General features: G+C 47.0%; 1 protein-coding gene across 1 annotated transcript; it reads left to right on the forward strand.

The window, feature by feature from the left end:
- The first annotated feature begins 5,279 nt into the window (after positions 1-5,279).
- On the forward strand, positions 5,280-26,829 carry ENTPD1 (ectonucleoside triphosphate diphosphohydrolase 1). The gene is made up of 11 exons (XM_019471631.1): positions 5,280-5,439; positions 19,569-19,696; positions 20,100-20,217; positions 21,462-21,612; positions 22,508-22,667; positions 22,850-22,852; positions 23,318-23,554; positions 24,094-24,354; positions 26,012-26,131; positions 26,330-26,467; positions 26,623-26,829. Exons 1-11 carry the CDS (start codon positions 5,280-5,282, stop codon positions 26,827-26,829), a joined length of 1,683 nt encoding a protein of 560 aa, XP_019327176.1.

Raw genomic sequence — 26,829 nt, forward strand, 5'->3', positions numbered from 1 at the left:
TGGTGCAAAAATATCAAGCTTGGTCACATTCCATCTTTTCCTAAGACATCTTTGCACCTTTAGCACCTGTGGGGTTGGGAGCAATTAGCAAACACAACTGGGTTTGAACCCAGTGTCCAATGACGGTGTTCCATGGAACTGGATCTGGTTTGAAGTGTGTTCAGATAGAGGCCAGGTTCTCAGCTTGGAAATGATCTGTTCAAGGTGGTTAGGATGTAGTTAAGGACAGAAGCGTTTAGGCTGAACTTTGGGGTGAAGTGAATGATACTACGATGACTTTGGGGAGCCAACCCATAAAGGATTAATATTGCGAGAGACCGATCAAACTTAAATTGTAAAATTCTGGGTCACCTTCATAAGAGAAGCACCCCTGTTGATTTTGTGAAAGATGAGTTAGGTGGGACCATTTCTTAAATTGTATTTACTTACGGTTTTGTCAGCTAGATGCGAGAACTGGCTTCATCTCTCAGCTCAGTGGAAACTTCTCTTTCCTGAGCAGAGCTGAAGTTTTATCACAGGTGCTTCCATCAGCGTTTCCTAGCCGCAGAGCTGTTGCCAGTATGCTTGCATGGGGAGCAGCAGACCGTAAGGGTGCACTTCTACAGCCGGCGTAATTTGACGTAAATCTGTGCTGCTGCTGAAAGAGAAAAGAAAAGGCGCCTGTCCTTGTCCCTAGCCTTGTTCTTTTTTTCTGCAATAACTTTCAGCTTGTCTGGCTTGAAAGCCAACACCAGCCCAAGTGAGAGAACAGAAGGAGGCAAGGGTAAAAGTCACTCCGATTAAAGTTATTGGCGGGGGGGCTTCACTGTAAGACAAGGAGAGACACAAAAACAGCCCTGTGCTCTGAAACAGTGCTGCATTAGCAGTACAAATTAAGAAATGAGTTAAGGGAAAAAGTGTGAGAGACCAGATGGAAGGGAACAGAGTCGGCTAAGTGCACACTGAACAAATTCATCTGCTCACGTCTTCTCATGCATTCGCTCCCCCCAAATGCAGCTGGAAAAATCAGTTTCCCAACCTGCTCTTTGGGCTCCTCATCCCTCTGTCCCTTGTGCTGCGCTGGCTGTTCTTGTTCAAGAGTGATGCAGGCAGTGTAGCGGTCACTGCTGTCACTACTCTGTCAGTGCTCAGCCACCACCAGCAATGCTACAACTCTGCCTGTTACAGTTCTTGTCTGAACCCTTTTGGGCTCTTTGTGGTCCCTTCCAGCTTGGGAAGAGCTTTCCGTGTCTGCCTTCACATTGCCTTTCAAATTCTCCTTGTAATGTCAACATACTTTGTAGGCAGGGATTAAGCTTCTGGTATGAGGAGACGTGCCCATCAGTCTGACCCGCGCTGTCCCATGCTCCCTTGTGACCTTCATCCAGCTGTACTCTACATCTCTTCTTACTAAAAAGTAACCCTTACGGGGTGGCTGGATGGTTTACAGGCTAGGACTTGCACCTTTGAGTGAGCGTTTTTATTTTGCATAAGTAGAAGTTAAAGGCTCTTAGTTCGGTTTGTATTCTCCCCTTTGTTTCTGATCCTCCTGAGAATCTTTGCCCTGATCATATAGGGTGGTGAATGCCAGATCATTCCTGGGGAAGAGAATGAAAAGAAAATGGACTTATTTTTACAAAGGAATGAGAATTAGCTTGTTTTTTCATTAACTATCTGCTATCTCTCAGCCAAAGCTCAAACTATAACTGGCCTTTGAGCTGTGTGCGCTGCCTGGAGAAGGTGAATCAGCAGCTCGAGACGTAGAAACCACTTCAACCCCTCAGTCAGTTCTCAGTGCTTTCACACTCAGCTCGGAGGGCTCCCAAGACAGCGAAGTGGCAGAAACTGCCAGTACTGCTGCTGTGGTTTCTGACGTTCACTAATAGTGACACTGCAGCTGGGGGCAGGGAAGGCAGCAGCCTCTGCACCTTCCTCCCTGGGCTGTAGCAAGAAGGGGGATACTCCTCCAAAAGTGAGGGATGGAGGGAATTTGGAGACCCTGCAGCACAGCTGATGGGATGGAATCATCCATGGCGCATGGCAAAGCCCAGGAAGCAGGCATGCAGCGGGAGAGAAGATGGAGCTCCTATATGGAGCATGAGCTTGGTGGTGGGGACAGGTAACGGAGTGGGATTTGTTCCTCTGCTGAAAACTGTCCCTCCCTCCTACCTGCTCTTTGCCAGAATGGCAGTGGGCAGCTCTTGCCAGGGAGAACATCTGCTCTTGGCCAAGATCAGCCCTTAGCTGCTGGCTCCAGCTGCTTTGTGGGAAACGCACTGGGAATCTGCAATTTTGCCTTGAATTGAATGTGCCCAATCTACAGCTTCTATATATTTAGTCTTGCTTTCCTGAAATAGTATAGGAAGCTAACTGTTTGTCAGCTTTGTCTGAGGCTGCAGTAAACATGAAACCAGCTGAAGCTGGAAAGAACTTTATTCTGGTAAAGCTAGTGGTCAGGTTCTTGTTTACAAGACTTAGAAATACTGTTGTGACAAAAAGCATGAAAGCCATAAAGAGAAGAAGAAAAGAATGTTCCAGCAGTGTTGTTCAGGATTTATTCTGTCATTAGCCAGAGAGAATTAAGACCTTATTTTGAAATGAATCAGTTGCAAGTTTAAAGATAAGTTTAGGAAGTGGTTTTAACACATGAAGTTGGGTTGAGCTATGTCTACTTTGCCTGATGAAAAGGACAGTCAGACCACTGCTCCTTTCCCACACTGCGCTCATGACTCTGTCAGCCTGACCAGAGAACTTAACCCATCTAAAGAGTAGCCTTGTAAAAAAAAATATATAGATATAAAAATTAGAAAAGGAATCTGCACTTGTACAAGTGCGAGGTGGAACTATGGCAAAAGGCAGAGGTAGGATAGTCCCTTTTTGTGGCAGAGCAGGGGAGTTAAGCCAACTGTGAAGCTAAGCCTTTGCACTTCATCTTAAAAATAGTGTTTTACAACAGAACCTGGCCCCATACTATGAACTCCTTGTTAAAGACAGTAATTTTACAGTTGCTTTTTAGGTTACAAAGCGTGTCTCAGCTCCAGAGACTAGTAATTTCTCTACCAATTTAAGGACCTTCTAGTGTTGTGGCCACTTGGTGTCTGTGAGAATGCTAACTGGATCCCAGAAGCCTTGCTGGGAATAGATGCACTTCTGTAAATAGGGATCTTGGAGAGCCTCTTCTACCCATTTACTTCTCAGGAGACTGTAACCATAAATTTACATTGTAATATATTGCAAACCACATTTCAGGAACTTTTGGTGTGGTGTAACAGTTAGTCTTTAGGTTTACTGGCATTTCATAGAGATTATATATAATGCAGCAGGACTGCTCTTAGGTAGTCCCTAACGCCTTTATAAAGTAGTAAACAACTTTTTTAACTCTACTGGTCTCTCCTACCTCTACCCCTGAAGTCAGACTGAGGGAAGGAAACACAGGGAATGCCTTCTTTCCTGCTACGGGGCTTTGCTGCCTGAGTTTCTTTTTTTCAGCATGTTTCTCCTAACCTAAATGACATTTTCCATTCTTTCCCACATTTTTAAAGTCATAGCAGAACTACATAGATCTTGTAGTATGAGTCGTGTGCGTACTTTACTAGACCAATAATCTCCAAGTTGCTATTAGTCTGGCAGAACACAAGAGAATATATCAAAATGACAGAAGATTAATTTAAGAGTAGGTGTAGCCAAAGTGTGCTGCTCCTTCCCCTGGACCCTGGGAACTCTGCCTCTGTGCGGGAGGGAGTGTGCTGCAAGCCCTGGTTCGTGAGAGCTTCCCAGGCAAGCGGATGAGGTGGTCCAGGGGACAGAGCATCAGGCTGGGTTTTTTCTGCTCTATTGTGCTTTTTCATCATCTGGGGAAATGGGGCTAATGGTGCTGACCTCTGTAAACTGCTTGGCAGTATATGGATGGAAAGCACCGTGACAAATTTAAATGTTACAATTTGTTATTAGGGAAAGGTTGAGGTTCAACAGACAGAAGAGTGTGATGGTCGGCTCCAGCATTACCTGTTTGGTATTAGCTCCCCATATGTTCTGGGCGGACAGCACTGCTGAGAGCTGGAGTCAGCTGTGAAAGCCAGAGAGTCAAGGGGAGCCTGGGAATAGTGGGAAAGCAGCGAGACAGTCCTGGCCTTGCTTGGTGTCTATGTGCTGAGAGAAGGCTGGACTCATAAGGCTGTGACATGAGCATGAGAAAATGTGTGTGCACAAAAGCCTCCTTGTGAGAGTCTCGTGGCTTTGCTGTGGGATAATTGCAGCTATCCTGTCTCACCAGGAGTTTTCTGGGGGAAGCTGAGGTTAATGCTAGCCTTGCCCTGCGAGCCTGGGTATAGGAACACCACCAGGTCTGCACTACACTGGTGACAATGGTCTCGCCCCGTACTGTCACAGGGAGCTGCTTGGCATGTGACAGGCTGAAGACAGCTCCAGCTCTAACATTGTCAGTGAGATCTTGGCTGTAAACTGTTTAAAATCCCTCGTGGTGAGTCTGGTAGTGACACCCAGGGACAGGCTGCATTGTTCCTCTCTTGGATTTCGGCATCCTTTGATTTCCAACAGACCACCGCTGGTGCTGTGCTCATGCATGCTGTGCCACGAGCTCTGTGCAGGAGACCCAGCTGCATCCGAGAAGCAGAGCTGCGTGCAGGAGCAGGCCCCAGACCAGCCCTAAAATCTGCTTCCTTTGCTGTTATTAGGGTCCCCCATAACCTAACCAAGCCAAGGAGACCTTTTCACAGCCATGATGGCCTGTGAAACGAAGGTCCCGGCACACCATGCATAAGGCAGGCATGCAACTGAAGGAGCAGAAATACTACAACCGGCCTGAAGGAAACATGAATGGAAGTGTGTGTGTGAGAGAGAGGACTAGAAGAAGCAACAGAGCAAGGGTTGAAAGAATGGTCTGTATTGATAACCGAGGATGTGACTGACTGCAGTAAAACTGGGTAAACGCTGACAGATGTGGTGTTTGTGATGAGCCCAGCAGCCTGCACCCTGATAAGCCTCACACGGATGGCTCATTAGCAGAAGGCATGGGTGCTGATAAAGCCCCCATGCAGATGACTCCTCAGGGAAAAAACTGTGCTCGGATAATAAAAGGATGGCAGCAAGGTCGCAGCACATCCTGTGTGCAAGTCCTCCTCCTCCTCTCCCAGCAGGAAGGCAGACTGGGAGCTAAGGTACCTAAAATGAGGGGGAAAAAAAGGCACTGAGCAGCCACCTGTCCTTGGGCTCTCAGGGGATGATGTAAATGAGATTTTGAGGCAAAGGGATCACACCATAGTAACCACTAGTTCCTAAAGATGGCAAAAGACCTGCTCAAAAATTTTTATCTTGCCACTGAAGAGGAACCCAAGAGCTGCGGTGAGGATTTGGCATCTGGCACCCTTGGTCCCATCTCGCACAGGATCCTGCCAGAGCGCCTGGGCGAGCTCGGTGCCTGTGAGTACGGGGGGAGTGAGCGTGAGTGAGAAAATGAGTGTGACTGAAACGATTTTGAAACACATATCACCCTCCTGTTCCATAAGGTCTTGCACTGTTGCTACATTAATTTATGTATCATAGCTACGTTAAAAACTACTTCATTCTTAAATGAGAAAAAGATGTGAAATCTTTGTTTATAACTGGTAAGCTCATCAGACTTTAAGAAGTTTTTGTTTTGGCGTGATCAGTGGTGCAAAAACATAATCAGATACAAATTGAGCTGTGAGAGGCTCTGAGGGCTGAAAATCATTGGGCAAAAATGTCGGACAAAACAAAACAGGAGTGCAAGGAAAGTTGTCGGATGCTTTCAGTGATGGAAAGTGCAAAGCTGAAACTACTCACCAGCCTTTTGCTTTCACCGTTCCCACCCAGAGTAAGTTGACTTCCCGTGTGTGTGTAAAGGGTGAGCAGGTCGTGGCCCAGGAGGAGACCCACTGCTGAGAGTCATCTGAACAAGAGTGGTGTGGGAGCCCCGCCAGTTTATAAATGGATTTTAAAACTAGGGCTCCCACATCTGCTCTGAGGAGACAGCCCCACAGTTTTCTCTTTGCAGAGTTACCGTACAGTTCCTATTTCTCCTTCAGCCTGCTAGCCCTCATTCCCATACTTCACATCTCTTTAAGTGAGACCCATCTCTTTGGGATCAAATCCTGCTTTCAATTAGCGTTATTGTCCTTATGAGTATCTGAAGTGTGAGTTATTTTTCTCATGTTTGTCTTTTTCCAAGTTTTATTGTTTCCTGTGTAGGATGGTGGTTTCCATAGATACCTTGGACATTATTTATCTATCCTCCCTGGATGTGCAGTTCCTCCCAATGAATTACAGTGCAATTTGTCACTTCTGTTTGAGGCCTTTGCTCCTTCATTCATATCAGTGCTATACTGAGCATTTTCATGCTGTTGTTTTAACATGTCTTGTCATCTTGATATGTTGCCTTGTGCTCTTATACAGCTTTCAATCCATATGATAGAACTCCTATCCCAGCCAGTTTTAAATTAAAAAATGGTACACTGCATGTCTATTTTAGGTTTTTGTACTGATAATTGTTGGAAAGTTTAGCTAAGCTTTTCTGTGCTATGGGTAACTGTTAAACAGAACAGTGTTTTGTTATTTTTGTTCTCCTTCCCCCCTTGAGAAATGTTATCAAAGGAAAAAGTCTGGCAAAGTATTCAGGATTGGTATGGTCCTATCTGAGAGCTCAGCTAGCACTGACTGGTATTGTTTGAGACAGCTCTCGCATGAGTTTTCTCTCTTTATCCTGTTTCTACCTTGTCCCAGAGGAAAATGTAAGTCCTACATTGCAGAGGTAGATGCTAATGTGAGTCACTGTTTGGTATTTGTGGTGAGAAAGTTGACCACTATCAGTCTTCCCAAATCCTAGCAGAAGCCAAGAAAAATCTGGACGCAGCATAAGTTAGTGCTTTCTTCTTCAGGGCTATTCTGCCCTTATCGGGCTATTTACTGCACAAGTGGGGCTGTTCTGCTGATTCAGCATCACAAGAAGTGATGCCAGGGCACCTCCAGGCCACACTTAAGGAATTGCAAAGGAGACCGTTAGAGTCACAAGTTTTCTCTTTAGCTGATTTCTAAATGGATTTGTTTTCTTTCTTGCTCCTTTGTGCCAGAGCTGTTAATAAATAACCTTTTCAAGGGCCCTGCTCCTGCAGGAGACATGAGGTAAGAAGCCTGTGCTCATGTGAACTGGCTGCAAGCACTGCAGCTGGGCTGGGGATCCTGCGGCTGGAAGGTGGGCTCTGGTGTGAGCTTGGGACCTCCCGCAGCCAGAGGGAGAACAGCGCTCAGAGATGCTGGGAAATGCAGCGGTGGCAGGGAAGCAGCAGACCTGTAGCTGCTTTTTGCATGGGCCCAGGTTTGCTGGCCATTCCTGCGGCTGACAGGCTGTGCTCGTCTTGACAGAGCCAGCTGGTGGCTCTTTTCCATGCTATAAATCTGTCCCCTTTGCTGGAGTGGCCGTGTCACAAGCTTGTCACTTCTTCAGCTGAAGTAACCTCCGTTTTGTTGGATTTTAACAGTGGAGAGTGTTGATTTTTCTGTCCCATTAAGCATCTTTGGACACACAGGCTAGAACATGGAGCAGAAAGCTGGAGGCAAGTGTTATAGAAGAGCTTGGGACTTCCCTGTTTCTATCTCCTTGCTGGGAACGGAGAGCAGCTCGTGCTCTTACTCCTTTGGGGGAGATGCAGTGAGAAGTCAGAGCTGTAATGTGCATTTGCTGGGTCCAGTCCTGGGTGCAGTCTCTGCAGATGCCTGCTCAGTCACCCAGAGGTGATGGTGGTTTAATGCCTCCGCAGCAGCCCCTTGCGTGTAACGCGTGCAGACAGGGCAGCTCAGGCACTTGTCAGAAGGATGGGTTGCTGTGACCGTCCCTTGTCCTTGTTACCACTCTGTGCCCATGCTGCCTTATCCAAAATATTTCGTGTTTGTATTTTGAACTATTTGAGGCAAGGACTGCGGGGGGTGCGGGGAGTAATGAACACATACAAATTGAAAGGCCAAACTACGGTTTGATTATAAATGGGTTTCCTTTCCTGAGCCTAATTCCCCCCTGGATTCACTGCACGTCCCAGCAATAAGTAATCTGAACTTTAGAGATTAATAACATCCTGTGCCAGCCCATTCATCCAGCAAAACTCCATTACTGTTTTGTTACGTGTCTGCATGAGGCTCCAGCCCTTGCAAGGTGCTCTTCTGACCGTGAAAACTTAGATTCATATTTAACTTTTACTTTTCATTACCTTTGTAACCTCCAAGAAGTATTTCTTCTCTTACACTCGGGAACTTTGTCAAGGCCTGTGCCCAGCAGCAGGCTTTGGTCCCATGTTCCTTCCCATTGGTTGTCCCGAAAAATACCACAGGGTAATTTGTTTCCTGCTATTTGAAATGGAAATTGTAGCAGCATGAGGAACAGAGCGTGATATTCATGCCAAATATCATGAGTTGAATTCTCCTCATGGTTTGTGGGAATCCTAGTTATTAAAGCTGACCTCTGAGAAATCAGTATATTTTTCCGCAAAGCTTAGACGGCGGATGCACTCCTCAGCAGGGGACAGAAACTATCCCAGCTGCTCCCCATCCTGTGTTCTGCAATGAGGAATGGAGATACCAGTGCTGACAGCTGGAGGTAAGGGGACAAATCTGGAAGTGTTTAACTAGAGAGCTATCTTTTTTATACATGCAGGCTTAACCTTGGCTTACTGAAAGGAGGCAGCGGGGCTGCTGCCCTGCCTAGATAGCAAGGGGCTTTTCACTTCATCTGCTAGAATTAATTGCAAAGGGAAGGTGCCTACAGTTTTCTCTGCTGTAGATGGGCACTATGGATGTTCAGGGAGGAAAAACTCACTGGGTATCTTGCAGGCCTGAGATACGTTCCTCTAAAAGAGCAAACACCTGTGCTGGAAATCACACTTGCAAGGGGTGGCACAATCCAGGTGTAGGCAAAATCCCAGGCACAGATAAGCACTGCAGCGGTCCCCGGCGTATGCACTCGCACGCGGGGCTGCTGGGGAATGGGCAACATCTGTCCCTCCACATACATGGCCTCATCGTCCAGGGGCTTTGCTGGTGGCTCTGCTGATGCTGCACCAACCTGGAACAGTGTTTGTGCTTCTGCGGTCGGTCTCCAATGGTTTTTGGTCCTGGGTGGGAAGTGAAACTTCAGGAGAAAAGCTGGTTGCTTTGCTCTGCAGAAATACTCAGGAAGCTCGGGTTCCCGCTGGCTGCAGCAGCGCAGGCGGCTGCTCTCTTTGCTCACATGCGGCACTTTGGGCAGCCGCATTGGTTTTTGGAAGCTGGGGAGGTGAGCCCCTGAGAGCGGTAGTGTCGCTCAACGCACAAGGTGATCCCAGGAATCTGTGATTCAGGGAAAAAAGTCCTTGAGACGTGTTGGGGGGCTTGGCGGCCTGAGCCCCTTCGAGGCAGGAAAGGTGGTCAGTGGGGAGGGCATACAGGAAAACTGGTGGCTACTGGGAGGGTGTATTTTGACACTGCTGTAAGCGCCGGGCGCAGAGTGCACTGTGGGTGGTGAGGGGTTTGGGTGTGTTTTCTCTGCGGTCATTCCCCCTGCCAGAACCTCCTGTTGGGCGTAGCAGTATTTACAGTGCTCAGGACTTGGTGTTTTCCAGGAAGTTTCTGAACTTGCTGATCCAACGTGGGTATTGAAGAGGGGGAACAGTTGTTCTGGAGGCTATTTCCTCTCTTTCGCCATGACAAATTCTACATCCCCCTGGTGCGAGTGGCTGATGGAGCACAGGGAAGGGTGGGCTGTACTGGGTTGATGTGACTCACCCATCACCAATCGCCCTATTGCTGTCTTTAACAGCAACAACAATAATTAAATAGTTGTACACAATAGCTGCCTGGGGCTGAACTGGGAACAAGCGACCAAAGCGGATGAAGGTTAGTGCCCATTACCAGCCAGGATGCCGGAGACGGAGAAGGGCGTGACTGTCTATATAGGGATGAGGAAAGCTGATATGGTGGTGGATTTTAGTGAATGACAGGGTAATTCCTCAAAACCAAGGGTGACCATCTCATAATTTGCAATGCATTACTTCCAGCACAAGGGAAATGTATATTGGCCCGGATCTCGATAGAGAAAGAAACATTGCTATGAGAGTTACAAATTATCATACAAGTAATGCACACTTTTTCTGTGTCAACAAATAACATCTAGTAGCTGTTAAAAGAAGTGATTTCCCAAATTTAAAAATACTTGAGCTGAATCAGCGGAGTATTTAAAATAGCCAAATAGGAATGCTAATCAGAAGCAGCCTATTCACTTCTTATTCTATTCCCCAAAAGCCTTAATCCAACAGTTGAAAGTTACGCTAATTTGAAAAATAATAACATCTCTAAAAGATGCATATTTAGGGGGGGGAAAGGAAGCTGCAATTAATGCAAATTTAAAGTTGGAAAGTGTAGAAGATGGTCAAAAGAAGCATAAGGAAAAAAATATGGCCAGAGATTTAAGAAGAGCAAAGAAGAATTTAAGGTTGTTGAGCACAAAAAGAAGTCTGGCAGCCCCATTGGCCCATTGCGAGTCAGCATATTAGAACTATCAATAATAACAAAACTGAAAAAGCGTCAGAACTTAATGCTTCTTTTTTCTCTGAAAGAAAAACAAATGTCTTCACATCATGTGATAGCTAAGTATATTCAAGCAATAACTTAGGTGATAAGCTGGGGGGGGAGGAAGCCATTTTGAACTCACTGGATATTTTCGGATGAAACTTTAAGCTTTGTGGGTAATGGCAATGAATCGTCTCCAGTTAAAATATAGCTTTGATGGGCTGGTAGCAAATCGATACCAGAAGTTGCCTGGTAGGAGACTGATGTAACTGATAACAATTGTTTCTTCTGATTTGAAAACGTCTTTGATGTATGAATCCTGAAGAAATGACTACAAATGGGGTACAGGCTTAGAAGCACAGTAAACATCATATAAATGTGAAAATTAACTGTCTAAAGGTCATTGTGTCAGCAGTATCCTGCCACTTGTTGGTTGTATTTGAGAATATTGAGTATCTCAGTCTGACTGCTGGGGTGTAAGCCAGAAGAATATCTTCCCAGAGAGACTATTTCATGAACAGGCATTGGGAAAGCTTTGATGGGGACGGTGCATAATAACAGGGAGAGGGGCTGTGATGCGGGGATGGGAGGCAGTGCAAGTGCCTTGCAGAGCAGCCAGGGAGGCTGAGCAGCGCACCCAGCACTGCCAGGCGCCGTGGGAAGGTCTCTGACAGGGGAATCCGCTTTGGGCACAGGGTGAATGGTGGATTTGTTGGTAGGGCAGCCCGGGTCACAGGGGCTTCTGCCTGGAACCCCCCGGACATCACCCCTCCAGCAGTAAACCTGCGCCGCAGGGCCAATATAAGCAGGGCCACGGGACTGCCTCAAGCACAAAGCCCCTCTGTGCCGCTGCCGGCTGCACAGGCGGCTGCGGAAGGGAGAGAAGGAGCCTGTGTGCTGCCCGTTCCTTTGTGTCCGTCTCTTGCTGCTGCTGCTCGGCTTTTGCAGCCTCTAGGACCTGCCAGCTCTCCAGGATTGCCACGTGCTTTTCTTTTTTCCAGGAAAACAGGGCTCCTCCAATGTGTCTTGTGCAATTTCCCAGGGTCGTATCCCAGTCACAACTCTAAAAGCAGCAAAAGGATGAGGTGCTCCCACCCCAAGCAATGTTGTACATATGGATAGCATATAGCAGGGTGGTTGCCGTGGCTGAATTATCTCTGAATGCAACCTGGAGCTTTGTTGGGGGAAGGAGGGAACAGATTTATTCAAATGCATCTGTATCCCACGAGGAGCGCATACAAATTGCATTGGTCTTTGCTAACAGCATGGCTTATGAGTGCATCACCCTCTTTTTCCTAACTCCCTGCCTTCTGAACCAAGGAAACAGAGCTGGGAGAAAGTCCAGGAGCCACCCCTGCCCTGAGGCAGGATCGGCTACAACAGCGCTGGCAGATAGAGACTTCATTTGTCTGAAGACAGCTAACATGTCTCCCTTGTTCTTCTCTTTCCAAACTAAACAACCTAATTCCTTCAATCTTTCCTCATAGGTCAAGTTTTTAGACTTCTGATCTTTCTTCTTGTTCTCTTCTGGAGTTTCTCCAAGTGGTCTACATCTTTCCTGAAAGGCAGTGTCCAAAATTGGGCATAGAACTTCATAGGAGGCCTTACCAGCGTTAGGTGGAGGGAAGGATTACTGCAAACTGCTGTAGCTGCAAGAATGTTTTCTCTGGAAGTGCTACTTAACCAATTGCTCACCACGCTGTCTTTGGGTGATGGCTATTTTCTAAATGTCATATTTGCTCTTGTTCTTACTCAAGTGGGTTGGATGTTTTCCCTAGGCTCTCCGCTGTTTATCAAATTTGTTTTGAATTCCAGTCCCATGTGTCAGTGTGCTTTTGCTCCCAACTTGGTATTATCACAGATATAGGCACACTCTTTACTCCATCTTCCAGCTCAGTAGCACGTCTGTCTGCACATGGCACAGACTAGTTCAAGCACTCTGCCCAGCTGCGTAGCCTAGATCCATAGGAGTCTGCTGGGGTTTGAGACGTGTAGGGCTGTGTGATTTCAAAGTATCAAATGTCTCTGAAAGACGGCGTCCAAAAAAACCATATTACATTACTTGGATTATCAGTTTTGCTGACATTTCAGTGTTTGTACTTCAGCACTTATAAGTATTTAATCTGGAAAAACATAATCCAGTAAATGTGTATTTATGATTGTATGTAGCACCACAAGGAGGGCCAGAGATCACACCAGTATTTAGGCCACGGTCTTTGCCATATGAATAATTAAAACTTGGAGCAGAGCCTCCTACACTGTTCCACGTAACAGCTGTAAAAAGTGATGTAAAATCCTGATCTGGAGCTTGAATTCTAGTTTCAACATGTTCAGTGTCTTGCCCTGATTTTTTGAAATAAAATCTCTTACTGTATATGTGCTTGTATGTATATTCTAAGACAAACCTGAGCCTTTCGCCAGCCTAAGAAAAGACTTTTCCAATATGTTGGCCTGAAACAGGTGGTTTACATTAGTTTGCACCAAAATCTTCCTAGATAACTTAGATAAGAGCATGTTTGAATGAAAAAGGCAGATGAAGAATGAGTAAGAAGTCAGGTGGGGACAGAGAAAATTTCAGCAAAGGGTTGATAAATGAAGCAGTGTGGCTCTTCTGAGTCTTTATGGGCTCAGATGTTTGGTTGCGGTGAGTCTGAAGACAGGAATGCCTTTTAGGTAGCGTGCCTCAAAACCTGATGCAAGTTCAGCAACCTCACTGAGTGTGCAATTCAGCCTGATGAACTTCATGACGACCGGAATCTCGTTTTTCCTCAGCAGGAGGATAACGTGCGTCCACCCTATCCACCTTGAAGAACAGCAGCACTGACTGCTCCCATCCCCTTTCCCTGCCACCACTGCCAGCAGAACTGCATAGACATGAATTCCTGCAGTTAGTAAATGTGCACAGACTGCATTGCCAAAGCCCCTGTCTACTGGGCTCTCTGCTGGCCTGGATGATGTTCATCTGCAAGCACCTGCCCTGACGGGTGCTCCCTTCTGCCCAAGCTGCCCGCCCCATGCCACAGAGCCGGTCACAGGTGCTGGATGCATTCAGACTGCTGAGGGATTCAGGCACCCTTCAGCCATGGGCTCCTGTGCTCTTTCAGCTGGCAGCCAGGCAGACAAGTTGTTGCTCCTTGCTTTAAAAATACGGTGGCATCTGACTCATTTCAATCCATACTGTTCCCAGTTTCTTGGTCTTCAAGTATGCCTGTGTCCCTTTGTGATGGGTGATAATTCAGTGGCTTCTCAGCACTGCGCTGTGTCTCTCTGACATGTTTAGGTTCAGGAGCTCCGCAGACTATGTTCCCATTTGCTGGGCTACGTGATTGCATAAGCATCCAGCAGCTCTCCCCCAAAGACTGGACGTGTGCTTAGGAAACCAGTTATTGGAGAGACTCCCAAGAGACTGCAGCAGCAATGTGGGTGATCAGCAGCAGAGGTAGCTGCCAGCTGATGGGCAGGATTCGTAAGACGCCGTCTTATTCTCTGTCGTCACTCCAAGCATCGTGGGCAGCAGGCAATGTGTCTTGGAACTCCCTTTGCTTACAGCATGTAGCAGGGCTAATATAATTAAATGTGATCAAATGTGGGTTTGCTGGGATTGCATAGGAGAGGTGCTGGCTTGACTTAGCACTGGCCATGATGGTAGATGATCGTGTGTCTGAGATAGTACAGGTCCCCACCTCACTTCGTTTAGACTGGGACTGTATCATCTCCTGGTGAATGGGTGCATTACTGCGCAAGGCTAGTCTCCTTGCAGCTCTGGTCAGAAAAATAAAAGCAGATTATTCTGTATGCAGAGAAGGGCTGCTGGGCTGCTCAGGTAGATGGAGAAGGCTGGAAAGACAAAAATCCAGAAAGGATCATTGCTTATAAGTTGGTTAAGAGAATAAATTCCAGGAGGACTGAGAGTTGCAGAAGTTTTGAGACAGAGGTGGAACAAAGACAGAGGGAATAGACTGGCAATAAATAAATTCAGGCTGAAAATGAGAATGTTTCTGACCATACAGAGGTGTGCTGAGAGCATAAAGGTGCCGGTGGGAACTGTCTCTGTCAGCGTGGCACTTGTGCAGTGGAAGAGTGATGGCCTTGCAGTATAGCCTCTTGTGACGCCTTCTGTAACAGGCTGAGTGTGAGCATCCAACGGAAAGAGCAAACACCAACTTTAGCTGTTGTGCTAAGCCAGAGCTTACAACAGTATTTGTATTTATTAGAGATGATGGGTCACAGCGAGGTTATCTGAACTGAGCATGGCTTTGGACTATGCACAGCATCTCTCCTTTTCTGCTTGACAATCCTAATTTCAGTCCTTAAACCAGCCTTAGCCTCTCCTTATTGCATCTCTAAAAGCAGCTGGTTGCCTGATTCCTTTTAACATTTGTTGCTAAGTCTTGTTTGGTAAGAAGGGAGTTGGGAGGTGGGCAGCCTTGGCTCTGAGTGACATCTCCTGGCATGCAGAGCTGCCAGTGACATAGCATGATGTTGGCTGGAGGAGCAGTTTCCTATTTGTCTTGAGGCTCTGGAAGACACTGGGGATGATCCTGTTTCCTTGCCTTCACACAGAGCTGCCTCCCATGCTGGTGTGGTCCTTCCTGGGTTACTCACCGAGAGCAACAGGGTTTCTGCAGCAAAACTGCTGTTAGCTGGAGTGGCTGCCAATGTCATTCTCAGTTGATAGCTAACTCAGAACGGATATTAGATCTGTTTCTGTTCTGGGACCTGCACCAATCACTGGATGGAACCAGTGGTAGGCCCTACAAAAAAACAAAGAGACCAAAATTAGAAACAGGCAGAGATGCCTGAGCAGCTGGGCTGTGCTCCAACATCTGGAGAGTGCTTAATGCCTGTGCAGCCAGGCAGGGCTCCAGCACCAGGCGGCTCTGAGCTTTGGTGTGGGGAAGAAAAGCAGCGTCATTTCTATGCCTACTTACGGCCTTACGTGATGTTTTTATCACCACTTACAGTGGGCAGTATGGGAGAAAGAGGAGAGATCTGTCTCTGTGTGAGCTGGCACAGGCAGGACGCAGGAACAACCACAAAACCACGGATGAAATGCAAAGAGTAAATTTACTTTCATTCCCTCGGCACCCAGGGGATCCCTGAAGCAGCACCCGGGCAGAGGCACACAAGCGGGGACACAGGCACCGCAGAGCTCGGTCCATGCCAGAGGATCACTGAACCTGCTGGTTTTGCCTGTATTTCAGGGATCCGCGCAGGCGTAGTTTACCACCGTGCTTTGATCTTTCTCACAGCAGGGCAGGAATCTCAAGCATGTTCGATAGGGTGCCTCTAAGTCTATCACAGGCCTATGTGATCTAAACACAGATGTTCTACTTGTCCAACACACAAGGCCAAACAACAGTTAGTATCATATATGTGTTTTTTGACACCCCAGCTGCAAGTCACTGGAGCGTGTTTACAATCCTCCTCATCAATCTTCCGTTATTTTCCCACAGTCTCTGTCTGGGTTCTGGCTGGGCACAGAGTCAGATCATGCCTGCTTAATCTTTAGCTGAGGAAAACTGCTAGTGGAAGAAAATTCCTGGGGCCTGGCAATCAGAGGTGCTAGAGGGTCAAGTACTGCCCCACCTGGGGAGACTGAGGAGTGTTTGCATGGCATTCAGCGACATGAACGTGGGGTGCAAAGGAGCTGGAGGGGTCTAGGGAATAAGTTAATTCTTTAGCCACTGCAGAACCTGCAGTTATACCTAGAGTTGATGGAGGTAAGCAAGTGTGCAGAAAAGGGAACTTGTTCAAATACCTCACCTTTCTGAGCAAATGGCAGGTGAGTTTTACTTTAATTACATTGAATTCTTTATCTGGATTTGCAATGTTGTGGTTTGGTTTTGTTTTTTTTAAATAATCAAGTATTCAAGTCTGTACACTTTGAGTGCTATTTGGAAGGTTATTGACACCCCAGCAAGTCACTGGAGCGTGTTTACAATCCTCCTCATCAATCTTCCGTTATTTTCCCACAGTCTCTGTCTGGGTTCTGGCTGGGCACAGAGTCAGATCATGCCTGCTTAATCTTTAGCTGAGGAAAACTGCTAGTGGAAGAAAATTCCTGGGGCCTGGCAATCAGAGGTGCTAGAGGGTCAAGTACTGCCCCACCTGGGGAGACTGAGGAGTGTTTGCATGGCATTCAGCGACATGAACGTGGGGTGCAAAGGAGCTGGAGGGGTCTAGGGAATAAGTTAATTCTTTAGCCACTGCAGAACCTGCAGTTATACCTAGAGTTGATGGAGGTAAGCAAGTGTGCAGAAAAGGGAACTTGTTCAAATACCTCACCTTTCTGAGCAAATGGCAGGTGAGTTTTACTTTAATTACATTGAATTCTTTATCTGGATTTGCAATGTTGTGGTTTGGTTTTGTTTTTTTTAAATAATCAAGTATTCAAGTCTGTACACTTTGAGTGCTATTTGGAAGGTTATTGCTTTGCTAGGCTACCTTCTGGATTATGCTTATCACTTCGTACCTTTTCTTGTATGAAACATTTCAACAAAATGCTGCTTGGTAGCATTAGAGTTCACACAGATAGATGATCTGGTATGGGATACAGCAATGAAATCGCATTTCTACAACTCCCAGAGTCCTGAGGAGTGCTCGTGATACTGAGCTAAAATTCAGGCAAAAGTCATGTTCAGGGTTAAGGAAATAACACGCCTTGGAAAAAAATGACTAATCTCAGGTTGCGGGTGGGATGCAGACAGTTATCGTTATGCCTCTGCCTACAGACAAGGGATTTCTACAGCTTTTTATTGGGATGGTCCATTACAGTGAGAAAATTGTTCCTGCTTTGCTGCTAATGCTGCTGCTTTCAGAGTGTGGCTGCTGAAAAGATACAGCGCTTAGATAATACCCATCACAACAGGAAGTCTGAAAATCTTAGAAATGATGCAGTCACCCATCCTTCATTCCTATGACAGTAAACACCCAAAAACACCTAGTGGCTGCCTCTAGGCAAGATCTCAGAGTAAGGGTGGCAATAATTACGTGGATTATTACATGTGCTGTGCAACTGCCAGCAGCAGTTTCAGTTTCCAAGCATGCTAGCTTCATATCTATACCGTGCAGCTAATTTTACATTATAGCATCTGTTTTTATTCGGTTTTCTAGTGTCAAAATAATTTTTGTTCAACAGACATGCTCAGTGCTATCATAACCTGAGCCAACTACTCTCTCCAATAAGAAGAAAAGTCTCCCAGCTGTCATGCTCTGCTGTTTCTAATCACTTCAAGCCATGAGTTCTGGGGCGTTTTTGAATAAAGCTGTGTAAAGTGCATTCTTACCTCCTACTGTCTGGTATGTGCACTAGACTATTTTTTTAAGCTGCATTCTTGGAGATACTGGCAAGCATGCTGTGCCTCTAACAGGCACTCGCAAAATGCGAGCATAACAAGCTTCCCAATTTCACAGTTAGCCTCCACAGATTTACACATGAGCGCGATGAGAGGGAGCACAGAGCTCCAGGTCAGCGTTAGGTTTCCAATGGACCTGCCTGCAGGGAGATCTTCAAAACAAGTTCTCTTGGCACTTTTAGGTTCCATTTTCTCTAGGTAGGTGGGAAGATGTTATTTGTCTACAGGTTCAGTCACCTTACCTTCTTGGAGCATGAAGATAGTTGATGTGGTTGCCTGCGTGGAGGTATTGTCACCCTGGATGACCCATAATGTACTTCTAAACATCTCCTAGAGTATTTGTGTATAAGGAGAAGAGAAATTAGTACCCGTGTGAGCAGTCAGACACCGAGTACGGAGCATCAGTGTGGGTAGAAATGGATTTCATGTCGTAGTGGGAGCAGGTATGTCCCCTAGAGCGCCGAAGCTATTTGTTAGTTGTAAGTGTTGAATTTACAGCTAGATTATAAATCTGGAAAATACTTTTGCTGATACCCTTTCTAGAGCTTCGTGTTGTGCGATGGTATTTTATTAAACAATACCAAAACTGGCTGAGCCTAAATTGTGAAGTGAGATTTCCACCATGGGATATATGAAGGAGAATCTGAAGCAGGAAAATATGAAAGACAGCATCACGCTAGAGCCACTAACAAATGCAGGTATATGTATATTGGTTCTGAAAGCTCAAACGCCATATTGGTGGTGAATTATTTCCATCAGCCATAAATGGCTTTTTTTACAGAATTCTACTGCTAACCATGTATTTTAAGCCACAAAAATCTTAATTTGTTAGATAGGCCATACCAAATATATCGGTAACAGTTAAGGAATCAGACTGGTACAAGTTTTGCAAAGTGTGTGATTTTTAACCATATTATGCCAATTCTGCAAATACAGGCTATTCATAGTTTACTGGTCTTGTGAGAAGTGGCATCAAAAATCTCCATAGATTTCTTAAATACCTTGTGGAGTGCAGATCATATTTTCTATATAGCGTTGCCAAGGTTCAGCATTGCTTGAACTGACTGCCACATACTGAAATGTTAGTGTTAGACTTCCTAAATGCATTACCAGTGATGAGGATGTTGTAAATTCTTTTAAACATTGTAAAAAACTGAAGCACAAAGTATAATAGGACAAAATGTTGCAGGGGTTAAAGCTTTGGGTTCCACAAGGTTACACTGTTTATATATTAGCAGTCTGTTCATTCAGCTTCTTGGAGATTGTTAAGCAAATGCAGAGCTATAGAAGAAGTTGGTGTTAGCCCCATACAGATGCTTTTGCTATACGGTTGCTCAGTCACCTGCAGGTATCTCAAGGACAGGCTAACCATAAGCTGCCATAAGCTAACCATCTTGAAGTCCTCCTTCATCACCACCTGGCACAGGGCAGCCCATGGAGATGTGGCACAGCCCATGAGAGCAGATCTGCGGGACACCAGGGCTGAGCTCTGCCTCTAAGAAATCCCACACGAGGACACGGAGCAGGAGATGGGAGCAGGGATGGGCAAAGTCAGATGCTTCATAGTGGAAAGGGACTGCAAGAACATGCCTGAAGACCTTTGGGGTGTGAGATACGATGGGCTACTGGGATACTAACATCCTTTTTCTGCTCTAGTCACAGGTACCAAACCAAAGATGTCCTGGACAAGAAAGATTCTACTCATCCTGGGATTCCTCTCTACTTTGGCTGTAATTGCTTTAATTGCTGTAGCAGTGACCCAAAACAAGCCACTTCCGAGGAATATTAAGGTACTACAAGCTGGGACTCTTTCAGGAAAACAAGGCAAGCTGGGGGGTTAGGCGTGCATAGTGCTCCAGGACATGTTGCTGCCCTTGCTGGGTCTGGCTAACCTCTCTTTCTGGCTCCGTGCACCTCAACATCTTGTTTTACATCTTCATGGTAAAAACAGATAGGGCTTCACAGGGGATCATCTCCTAAGTAATCATCAGTCCTAATTTTGCTGCTTCTCTGCTCTTGCATCCTTTGATGGAAACTTTGCACTGAAGCACTACTGAGAAGAGTAATGACACAGCATGTTCCCACAGCTGCCAGATAGGCTGTTCGTTTCTGGTCCCCCGGCATGTGGAGACCAGCGCACGCTGTGTCTGGTTCGGTGTCTCAGGTGTAATGACGGCTCTGTTTTGCCCACAGTATGGGATTGTTCTGGATGCAGGGTCATCCCACACTAACCTGTATGTGTACGAGTGGCCAGCAGAGAAGGAGAACGACACTGGGGTGGTGCAGCAGGTGGAGGTGTGTAAAGTCGAAGGTAAGAGGAGAAAAGGGAGCTGTGGAAGGGGCACAGGATGAAAAATAGATAATGCAACCAAAGGGTGGGGGAGGAGAAACCTGGAGGAAGAGGCCAATAGTGAAAACAGTGTTACATCTGTGAGCTTATGTATATCCCACCGCTTCCCATGGGGAGCTGTATGTGCCTGACCTTCCTGGGAGGAAAGCCGGATCCACTTTTTCCTTTGCTTTTAGGGTGCTTGGAAGTAAGTGCTTTTTGGAAAGAATTACACCAAAGAATGTACTTAAATAAATAAAACGTCTGCATGCACCCTTGCTGAAGTGCCGATGAATGCCAGGCAGCGAGAGGGGAGGGCATGGTTTGTTCTTTTTCAAGGCTTCTGTGCAAGCTAGGCACTGGGCTTGCAGGCCAAGGTTGCTCAACTTATGCACGTCATGGTTTATTTTTTATTCTATTTAATTGCTGTGTAGATATTGTATGGTTTAGGAAGGCATAAATGAAGCCCGAGGATGTACATGACAGGAAACAGAGTAGACCATCATGGATCGCTGCACTCTGGGGGGAGGAGAGGTGTTGTCAGAGCCTGCCTGGGGTCTTTTCAGGCCTGTCTGCAGCGCAGGGGAGAGCCACGCTGTTATCGAGCTGCTGCGATAGCTGCTTGGCGCTGCAGCGTGCCACGCCACGAGCAGCACGCTGAGCATACGGCAACCTGGAGCAAACGCAGAGCGGGCTTCACTGCTGCCCATGCAGGCACTGGTCCTGGGGCAGTCCATTCACCGGGGACACACGACAGGGAGGGGCAATGAATTTTTCTTTGGGTTAGCATGAAAGGGGATAGCTGCAAAACACTCAGTGCTGTAGTGTGAGCATACAATACACAAGTAAATGACAGCATCTTCCCCTGGAGGACCCAGCGTAGTGACAGGTCAGGGATTTTCAGGTGCAGATCCAGGGTGCACCCAGGCAGAAGCAGAGATGAGTCTGCAGATGCCCAGGACATACTAAGCAAATGATCTGTCTCGCTGCAGCCCTCATTGCTAGTTCATAGCCTGCTTCACAGAGAGCGGGTGGCAGATGCTGGGCGCTGTGGCCGTCCCCACGTGCATCGGGCTTAGTTGGTGCTGTAGGATTTCTAAAACTCCTTAGAAATGGAGTGGTTGAATCTGATGTTGCTGCCTGTGATAGTGATACGGTTTAACATGACTGCTCATGACAGCACTCTGCTTGGAGTTTGAGCAATGAAGTGTCCTTATTTCTTGCAGGCCCTGGGATCTCAGGTTACTCCCATGCCACGGAGAAGGCAGGTCCCTCTCTGGCACAGTGCCTACGACAAGCAGAAGAGGTGATTCCCTCAAAGCAGCACCAAGAGACACCCGTCTACCTCGGAGCAACTGCTGGCATGCGGCTTCTCAGGTACTGCAGGGCTCGTCCCCTTCTCCTGCAGCACTGCACCTGGGACCACCATGGATGCTCAGTGGGGGCCTCTTGGGCAAAATCCGTGGAAAAGCTGCCAGTTCACACTTTGCCCAGATACCCTGTTCTGCCGCTGGCCTCTCTGAGCCCCGAGTAGCCCTGGGCTCTTCCCCTGCTTGCTCAGCAGGTCCATTTCCACTCACTCCAACCTTCCATCATCTCCAGCACCCACATGCAGCGCAGAGACACCAGGAGGGTAGCAGTGCCCAAGCTGATGCTCAGGGGATGCTCAGACATCCCCCACGTCAAGGGGATGCTCAGACATCCCCCACAGTCTGGTATTAGGCCTGACCCAGGATTTTTGAGCCCAACCATGTTGCAACTCCCCACATACTCAGCCCAAGACCATCAGAGCTAAGGTAAACTTATAATCATATCCTCCTTTAATTCCAATTTGTGATTTTCATGGGAGTGCCCCAGACCTCTTGCCTGGCTGGGACAGGGAGCTGATCTTATGTATGTATTGCCTGGGAAATCTCCCTGGGGATGCCAGGGGGCATGGATTTCTTCGGTAATGGTGATGGCGAAGAGTGAGAGGAATCTCCACGGTGCAATCCCTACCAGGGCACGTGCTCCAGGAGAACAAGAGCGCTCTGGTCTCTGCTCCAGGTACCACTCTCAGCTGCTGTAAGTGTCAGAGCTGGTGGCAGCTGTGTTGTCAAGGTGTGACAGAGAGGGACGTGGCCAGTTAGAGCTGGATGTACCCATAAGAATGACTGTTCTATTATAATTAACACTTGGTGGGGGAGTTGCAGCCTGCCTACTCAGAATAAATCCCGTAGGCTGCAGAGAGCTGTCAGCCAGAGTCACTCCATCCTTTCTTCCATTCATCCAGCTTGGAGAATAAAAGTGCAGCTGACAAAGTCTTGTCCTCAGTAGAGAAGACACTACGCTCAGCTCCCTTCAACTTCCAGGGTGCCAGAATCATCAGTGGTCAGGAAGAAGGAGCCTATGGATGGATCACCATTAACTACCTGCTGGGCAGTTTCAAGCAGGTACTGTATCAACAGCAAGTCCATATTTGAATCAGTGGCTTGGAGCACTTTGTAAATCATGCCTTGCCAGGAGGGTGTCGCAGGCACTATCTTCCCTTGTAAGCCGTTTACCAGAGATCAGGAAGCTGCACATCTTGCCTCAGCAATTACTGTGAGTACATCCTGATACCAATAAGTATCAGGATGTACCACTGTAGTCAGGCTTAAAGCATTGAAATAAAACACCGGCATCTTCGATAACTTCGCTTGGGTACAGCATCCTCCTCACTTCCTGATCTAAAAATATTTCTGTGGCTGCGAAGTTTGACAATGGTTCTTTACTATTGAGCTTATAAATCATCTGGGAGCTGAAACAGTAAGGTGACTGTTTTTTCTCGTAACAATTGTATTATATTTCATATTCTTAGTCCTCCTGCAAACGCTCAGACATGATCCATCTTCTGCTTTTCTGAGCCTGCATCTTTCTTGTGTCTTGTTCCAGCTCTCATCTCATGCCCCCCTCCAGGTCTTCCTGCCATTCCTGTGTTCTGTGCTTCTGCTCCTCTCCTCATAGGTCTTTCTCTTTTTTTTTTTTTTCCCTCCCAAATAAATCTTCTCCATGCCCGATGTATGTGTTTTACTTTGAGATGTTTTGGTTTTTTTTTTTAAAGTCTGGCTGGACAAAACTTCTACATTCCCTGAAATCCATAAGTGAGACATCAGGAGCACTAGACCTTGGAGGAGCCTCAACACAGATTACCTTTGTACCAAATGAACACTCTTCTGAGTCCCCAGAGAACCTGCTCTACTTCCGTCTCTATGGCAAGGATTACCGAGTGTACACACACAGCTTTCTCTGCTATGGGAAGGACCAGGCTCTGCAACAGAAACTGGCCAGGGACCTACAGGCAAGTACATCTGTAATGGCAGGTGGAGATCCTGGACCTTCACAGCTTTGACATACTGGTGCTGTAAAAGTTGCTGTGTCCCAGCTGAGTGTCTCATCCCTTAGTCTGGGTTTGGGAAATGTCATTATCCTCCATAAAGACTGGGCAGATGCCCAAAGAGATGACAGTCAACATTTTCAAAAGTACTACCAATTTGAGGTGCCTTGATTCTTGGGCATGGGATAGCAGGAGTACTGTGCTTAACTGAAGTACTCGGGGCAGGTGATGTTTCACCATCTCTGAGAATCCCAAATCAACAGCAGTTTCACAAAATGTGGCTGCAAGTAATTTGCCCAGGGTCCTACAGGGAGGCTGTGGCAGTACCCACATCTCCCAAATCACAGCCAACGCTTTAAACCATCCTCATCACTTTGACCCGATGTGTGTATCTTGGTGTGATGTATTGTGACAAGTGCCTTGTGGCCACCCTTCCTTGTGGCCCTTTCCCAGGGTGTTACTCTACAGTGAAGTGTAACAGCTTGGGTTGATTTTACTTTCAGACCGTGGAGAACAGCAGCCTCCTTGATTCGTGCTTTCACCAGGGGTATCAGAGGACTATAAATATAAGTGACCTGTTCAAAAACCCTTGTACATCAGCCAAGAAAAAGCAATTCCCTTTCAGCCAGCTGTACATACAGGGAGAGGGGGATTATCAAAAGTGCCGAAGAAACATCCAGAAACTCTTTAACAAAACCAATTGTCCTTACTCCAGTTGCTCCTTCAATGGGATATACCTACCTCCATTACAAGGGGATTTTGGGGTAAGTCTTCACATTCTTCAACGCTCTATAACCCAGAATATCAGAAGAGCAGAAACTCAGAGTAATGCTACAGCGTATTCTCCATGGCTGGGGCAGGAAATAATTTACAAGATGGCTTTTTGGGCATGTAACTACAAAAGTAGTGCTGCACTTGCTGTGAGGACAGCACGCCCCAGCCAACTTTAAACCATCCTCATCACTTTGACCCGATGTGTGTATCTTGGTGTGATGTATTGTGACAAGTGCCTTGTGGCCACCCTTCCTTGTGGCCCTTTCCCAGGGTGTTACTCTACAGTGAAGTGTAACAGCTTGGGTTGATTTTACTTTCAGACCGTGGAGAACAGCAGCCTCCTTGATTCGTGCTTTCACCAGGGGTATCAGAGGACTATAAATATAAGTGACCTGTTCAAAAACCCTTGTACATCAGCCAAGAAAAAGCAATTCCCTTTCAGCCAGCTGTACATACAGGGAGAGGGGGATTATCAAAAGTGCCGAAGAAACATCCAGAAACTCTTTAACAAAACCAATTGTCCTTACTCCAGTTGCTCCTTCAATGGGATATACCTACCTCCATTACAAGGGGATTTTGGGGTAAGTCTTCACATTCTTCAACGCTCTATAACCCAGAATATCAGAAGAGCAGAAACTCAGAGTAATGCTACAGCGTATTCTCCATGGCTGGGGCAGGAAATAATTTACAAGATGGCTTTTTGGGCATGTAACTACAAAAGTAGTGCTGCACTTGCTGTGAGGACAGCACGTGTAAGAGCTACCCCAGTAAATACTGGCCTACCAGTACTGCACTGTTCCCATTCTAACCCATCTCCTGTAGGTATCTCCTTGGGGTGCTCCATTTACTGATTCATTTTTCAAGCAGTCCTGATGGCCAGCATCAGAGGCAGGAGACCTGCTGCAGGCCGTGCATGATACACCGCAAACCTTGTCTCCTGAGGTCAATGGTGGTACCAGATCTGAAATTCATCCAGAAGTGTGTGAGCACTACTGAAATCAATCAGTCAGCTCACCTGTCTGCTTCCCAGACGTGGTGAGGAGACAGTGCATGCTCTGAACACGTCGTGTGTGACACCACACTGAACATCAGTCCTAGAGCTGCAAGACTTCAGTGGCTGTGAGGCTTTCCGGGGCAACTTAATACTCCCTTGCCCTGTTCATAAACTACTCCCTACCTATCAGCTATTGGCCATGGTCAGAGATGGGTTTTCTGGACTTTGGATTATATGCTGGGGCTGTGTACAGTCCTTTCAGACCATCACCTCTGCTGTTTGTGGCAATATTGGCCGCACACTCATCTCATTCAGTTGCCAAAATGGGATCACGGTTGTGATGGCAAGCAGCGTTCACCATGTGCCACTCTGGCACCAGTGCGTAGAGGAGAGGGATTTACTGAAGTTCTTCAGGATACTGTGGTCAATGAAGTTCCTACCTCCACCTTCTTTTTGGGGTGGAGGTAGCTCTCATCAGCTCTGAGGGGTGTGTCTCAACATGACATCACTCTTGAAAACATACCTACTTTTGTGTGTGTGATGTTGCTTCTTATATTTCTCTATCTGTAAATAAAACCATTTTCTTTTGTGGGATTTCCACTGTCCTGCACATGCTGAGGCACAGTCAGGTTACAATATTCTTTCTCCTTCAGGCTTTTTCTGCTTTCTACTTTGTGATGAACTTTTTGAACCTGACCAGTGAACAAAGCCCCATTGCCCTGGACAAAGTGGCCAGTGCTATTGAGAGCTTCTGCGCCCGGCCTTGGCATGAGGTGAGCAGTGCTTGTGGCAGTGGGCTGGGACTGCCGGGCGGCAAGAGCTGCTGATATTTTTCTGTAGGATAAATGGTTGGGGGTAACTTCCAAGGCAAGAGGGGGAAGATCCCCCCAGCACCTGCAGTGGATGCTCAGGCGCAAGCTGGAGCAGCGGGAAGCTGTGTCTAACAGCCTGGTGACTTCTTCCTTCCCTAGGTGAAGACAGCGTATCACCAAATAAAAGAAAAGTACCTGAGTGAATATTGCTTCTCTGGAGCCTATATCCTCTCTCTCCTGGAAAATGGCTACGAATTCACTGAAAAGAACTGGCAAAGGATCCACTTCCTTGGAAAGGTGGGTTTCGTGGTGGGGAGGGCTCTACCCCAGCAGCTAACTGCAACCTCTGCTGCACGGCCCATCCCTTTTTCCCCAGGGGTGCTACTGCCCCGGCAATGCCGCAAGCAGCCCCTGCACCTCTCAGCGCTGATTATGCGTCTCTCCCGTTTCAGATCGGCAGCAGCGATGCGGGCTGGACCCTGGGCTACATGCTGAACCTGACCAACATGATCCCCGCAGAGGAGCCTGCTGTGCCCCCTCTTTCCTACGGCAGCTACGTGGGGCTGATGGTGCTGTGCTCCCTTGTGCTGGCGTCCGTGCTCCTGTTTGCCTGGCTTCTCTTCCACAAGCCCAAGTGCCTGCAGAAGGGGATTGTTTAG

Source organism: Aptenodytes forsteri, unplaced genomic scaffold (genome assembly GCF_000699145.1).
Source record: "Aptenodytes forsteri isolate BGI_AS27 unplaced genomic scaffold, ASM69914v1 Scaffold15, whole genome shotgun sequence".
In the NCBI taxonomy this organism is placed as follows: domain Eukaryota; kingdom Metazoa; phylum Chordata; class Aves; order Sphenisciformes; family Spheniscidae; genus Aptenodytes; species Aptenodytes forsteri.

What these genes read in the sequence shown, in the direction of transcription:
- ENTPD1 (XM_019471631.1), top strand. Translation starts at nt 5,280, where the DNA reads ATGGCAAAAGACCTGCTCAAAAATTTTTATCTTGCCACTGAAGAGGAA. An exon ending in TGAGTACGGGGGGAGTGAGC is followed by an intron (nt 5,440 to 19,568) that starts GTGAGTGAGAAA and finishes CTCTAGTCACAG; the next exon opens with GTACCAAACCAAAGATGTCC. An exon ending in GCTGGCATGCGGCTTCTCAG is followed by an intron (nt 21,613 to 22,507) that starts GTACTGCAGGGC and finishes CCATTCATCCAG; the next exon opens with CTTGGAGAATAAAAGTGCAG.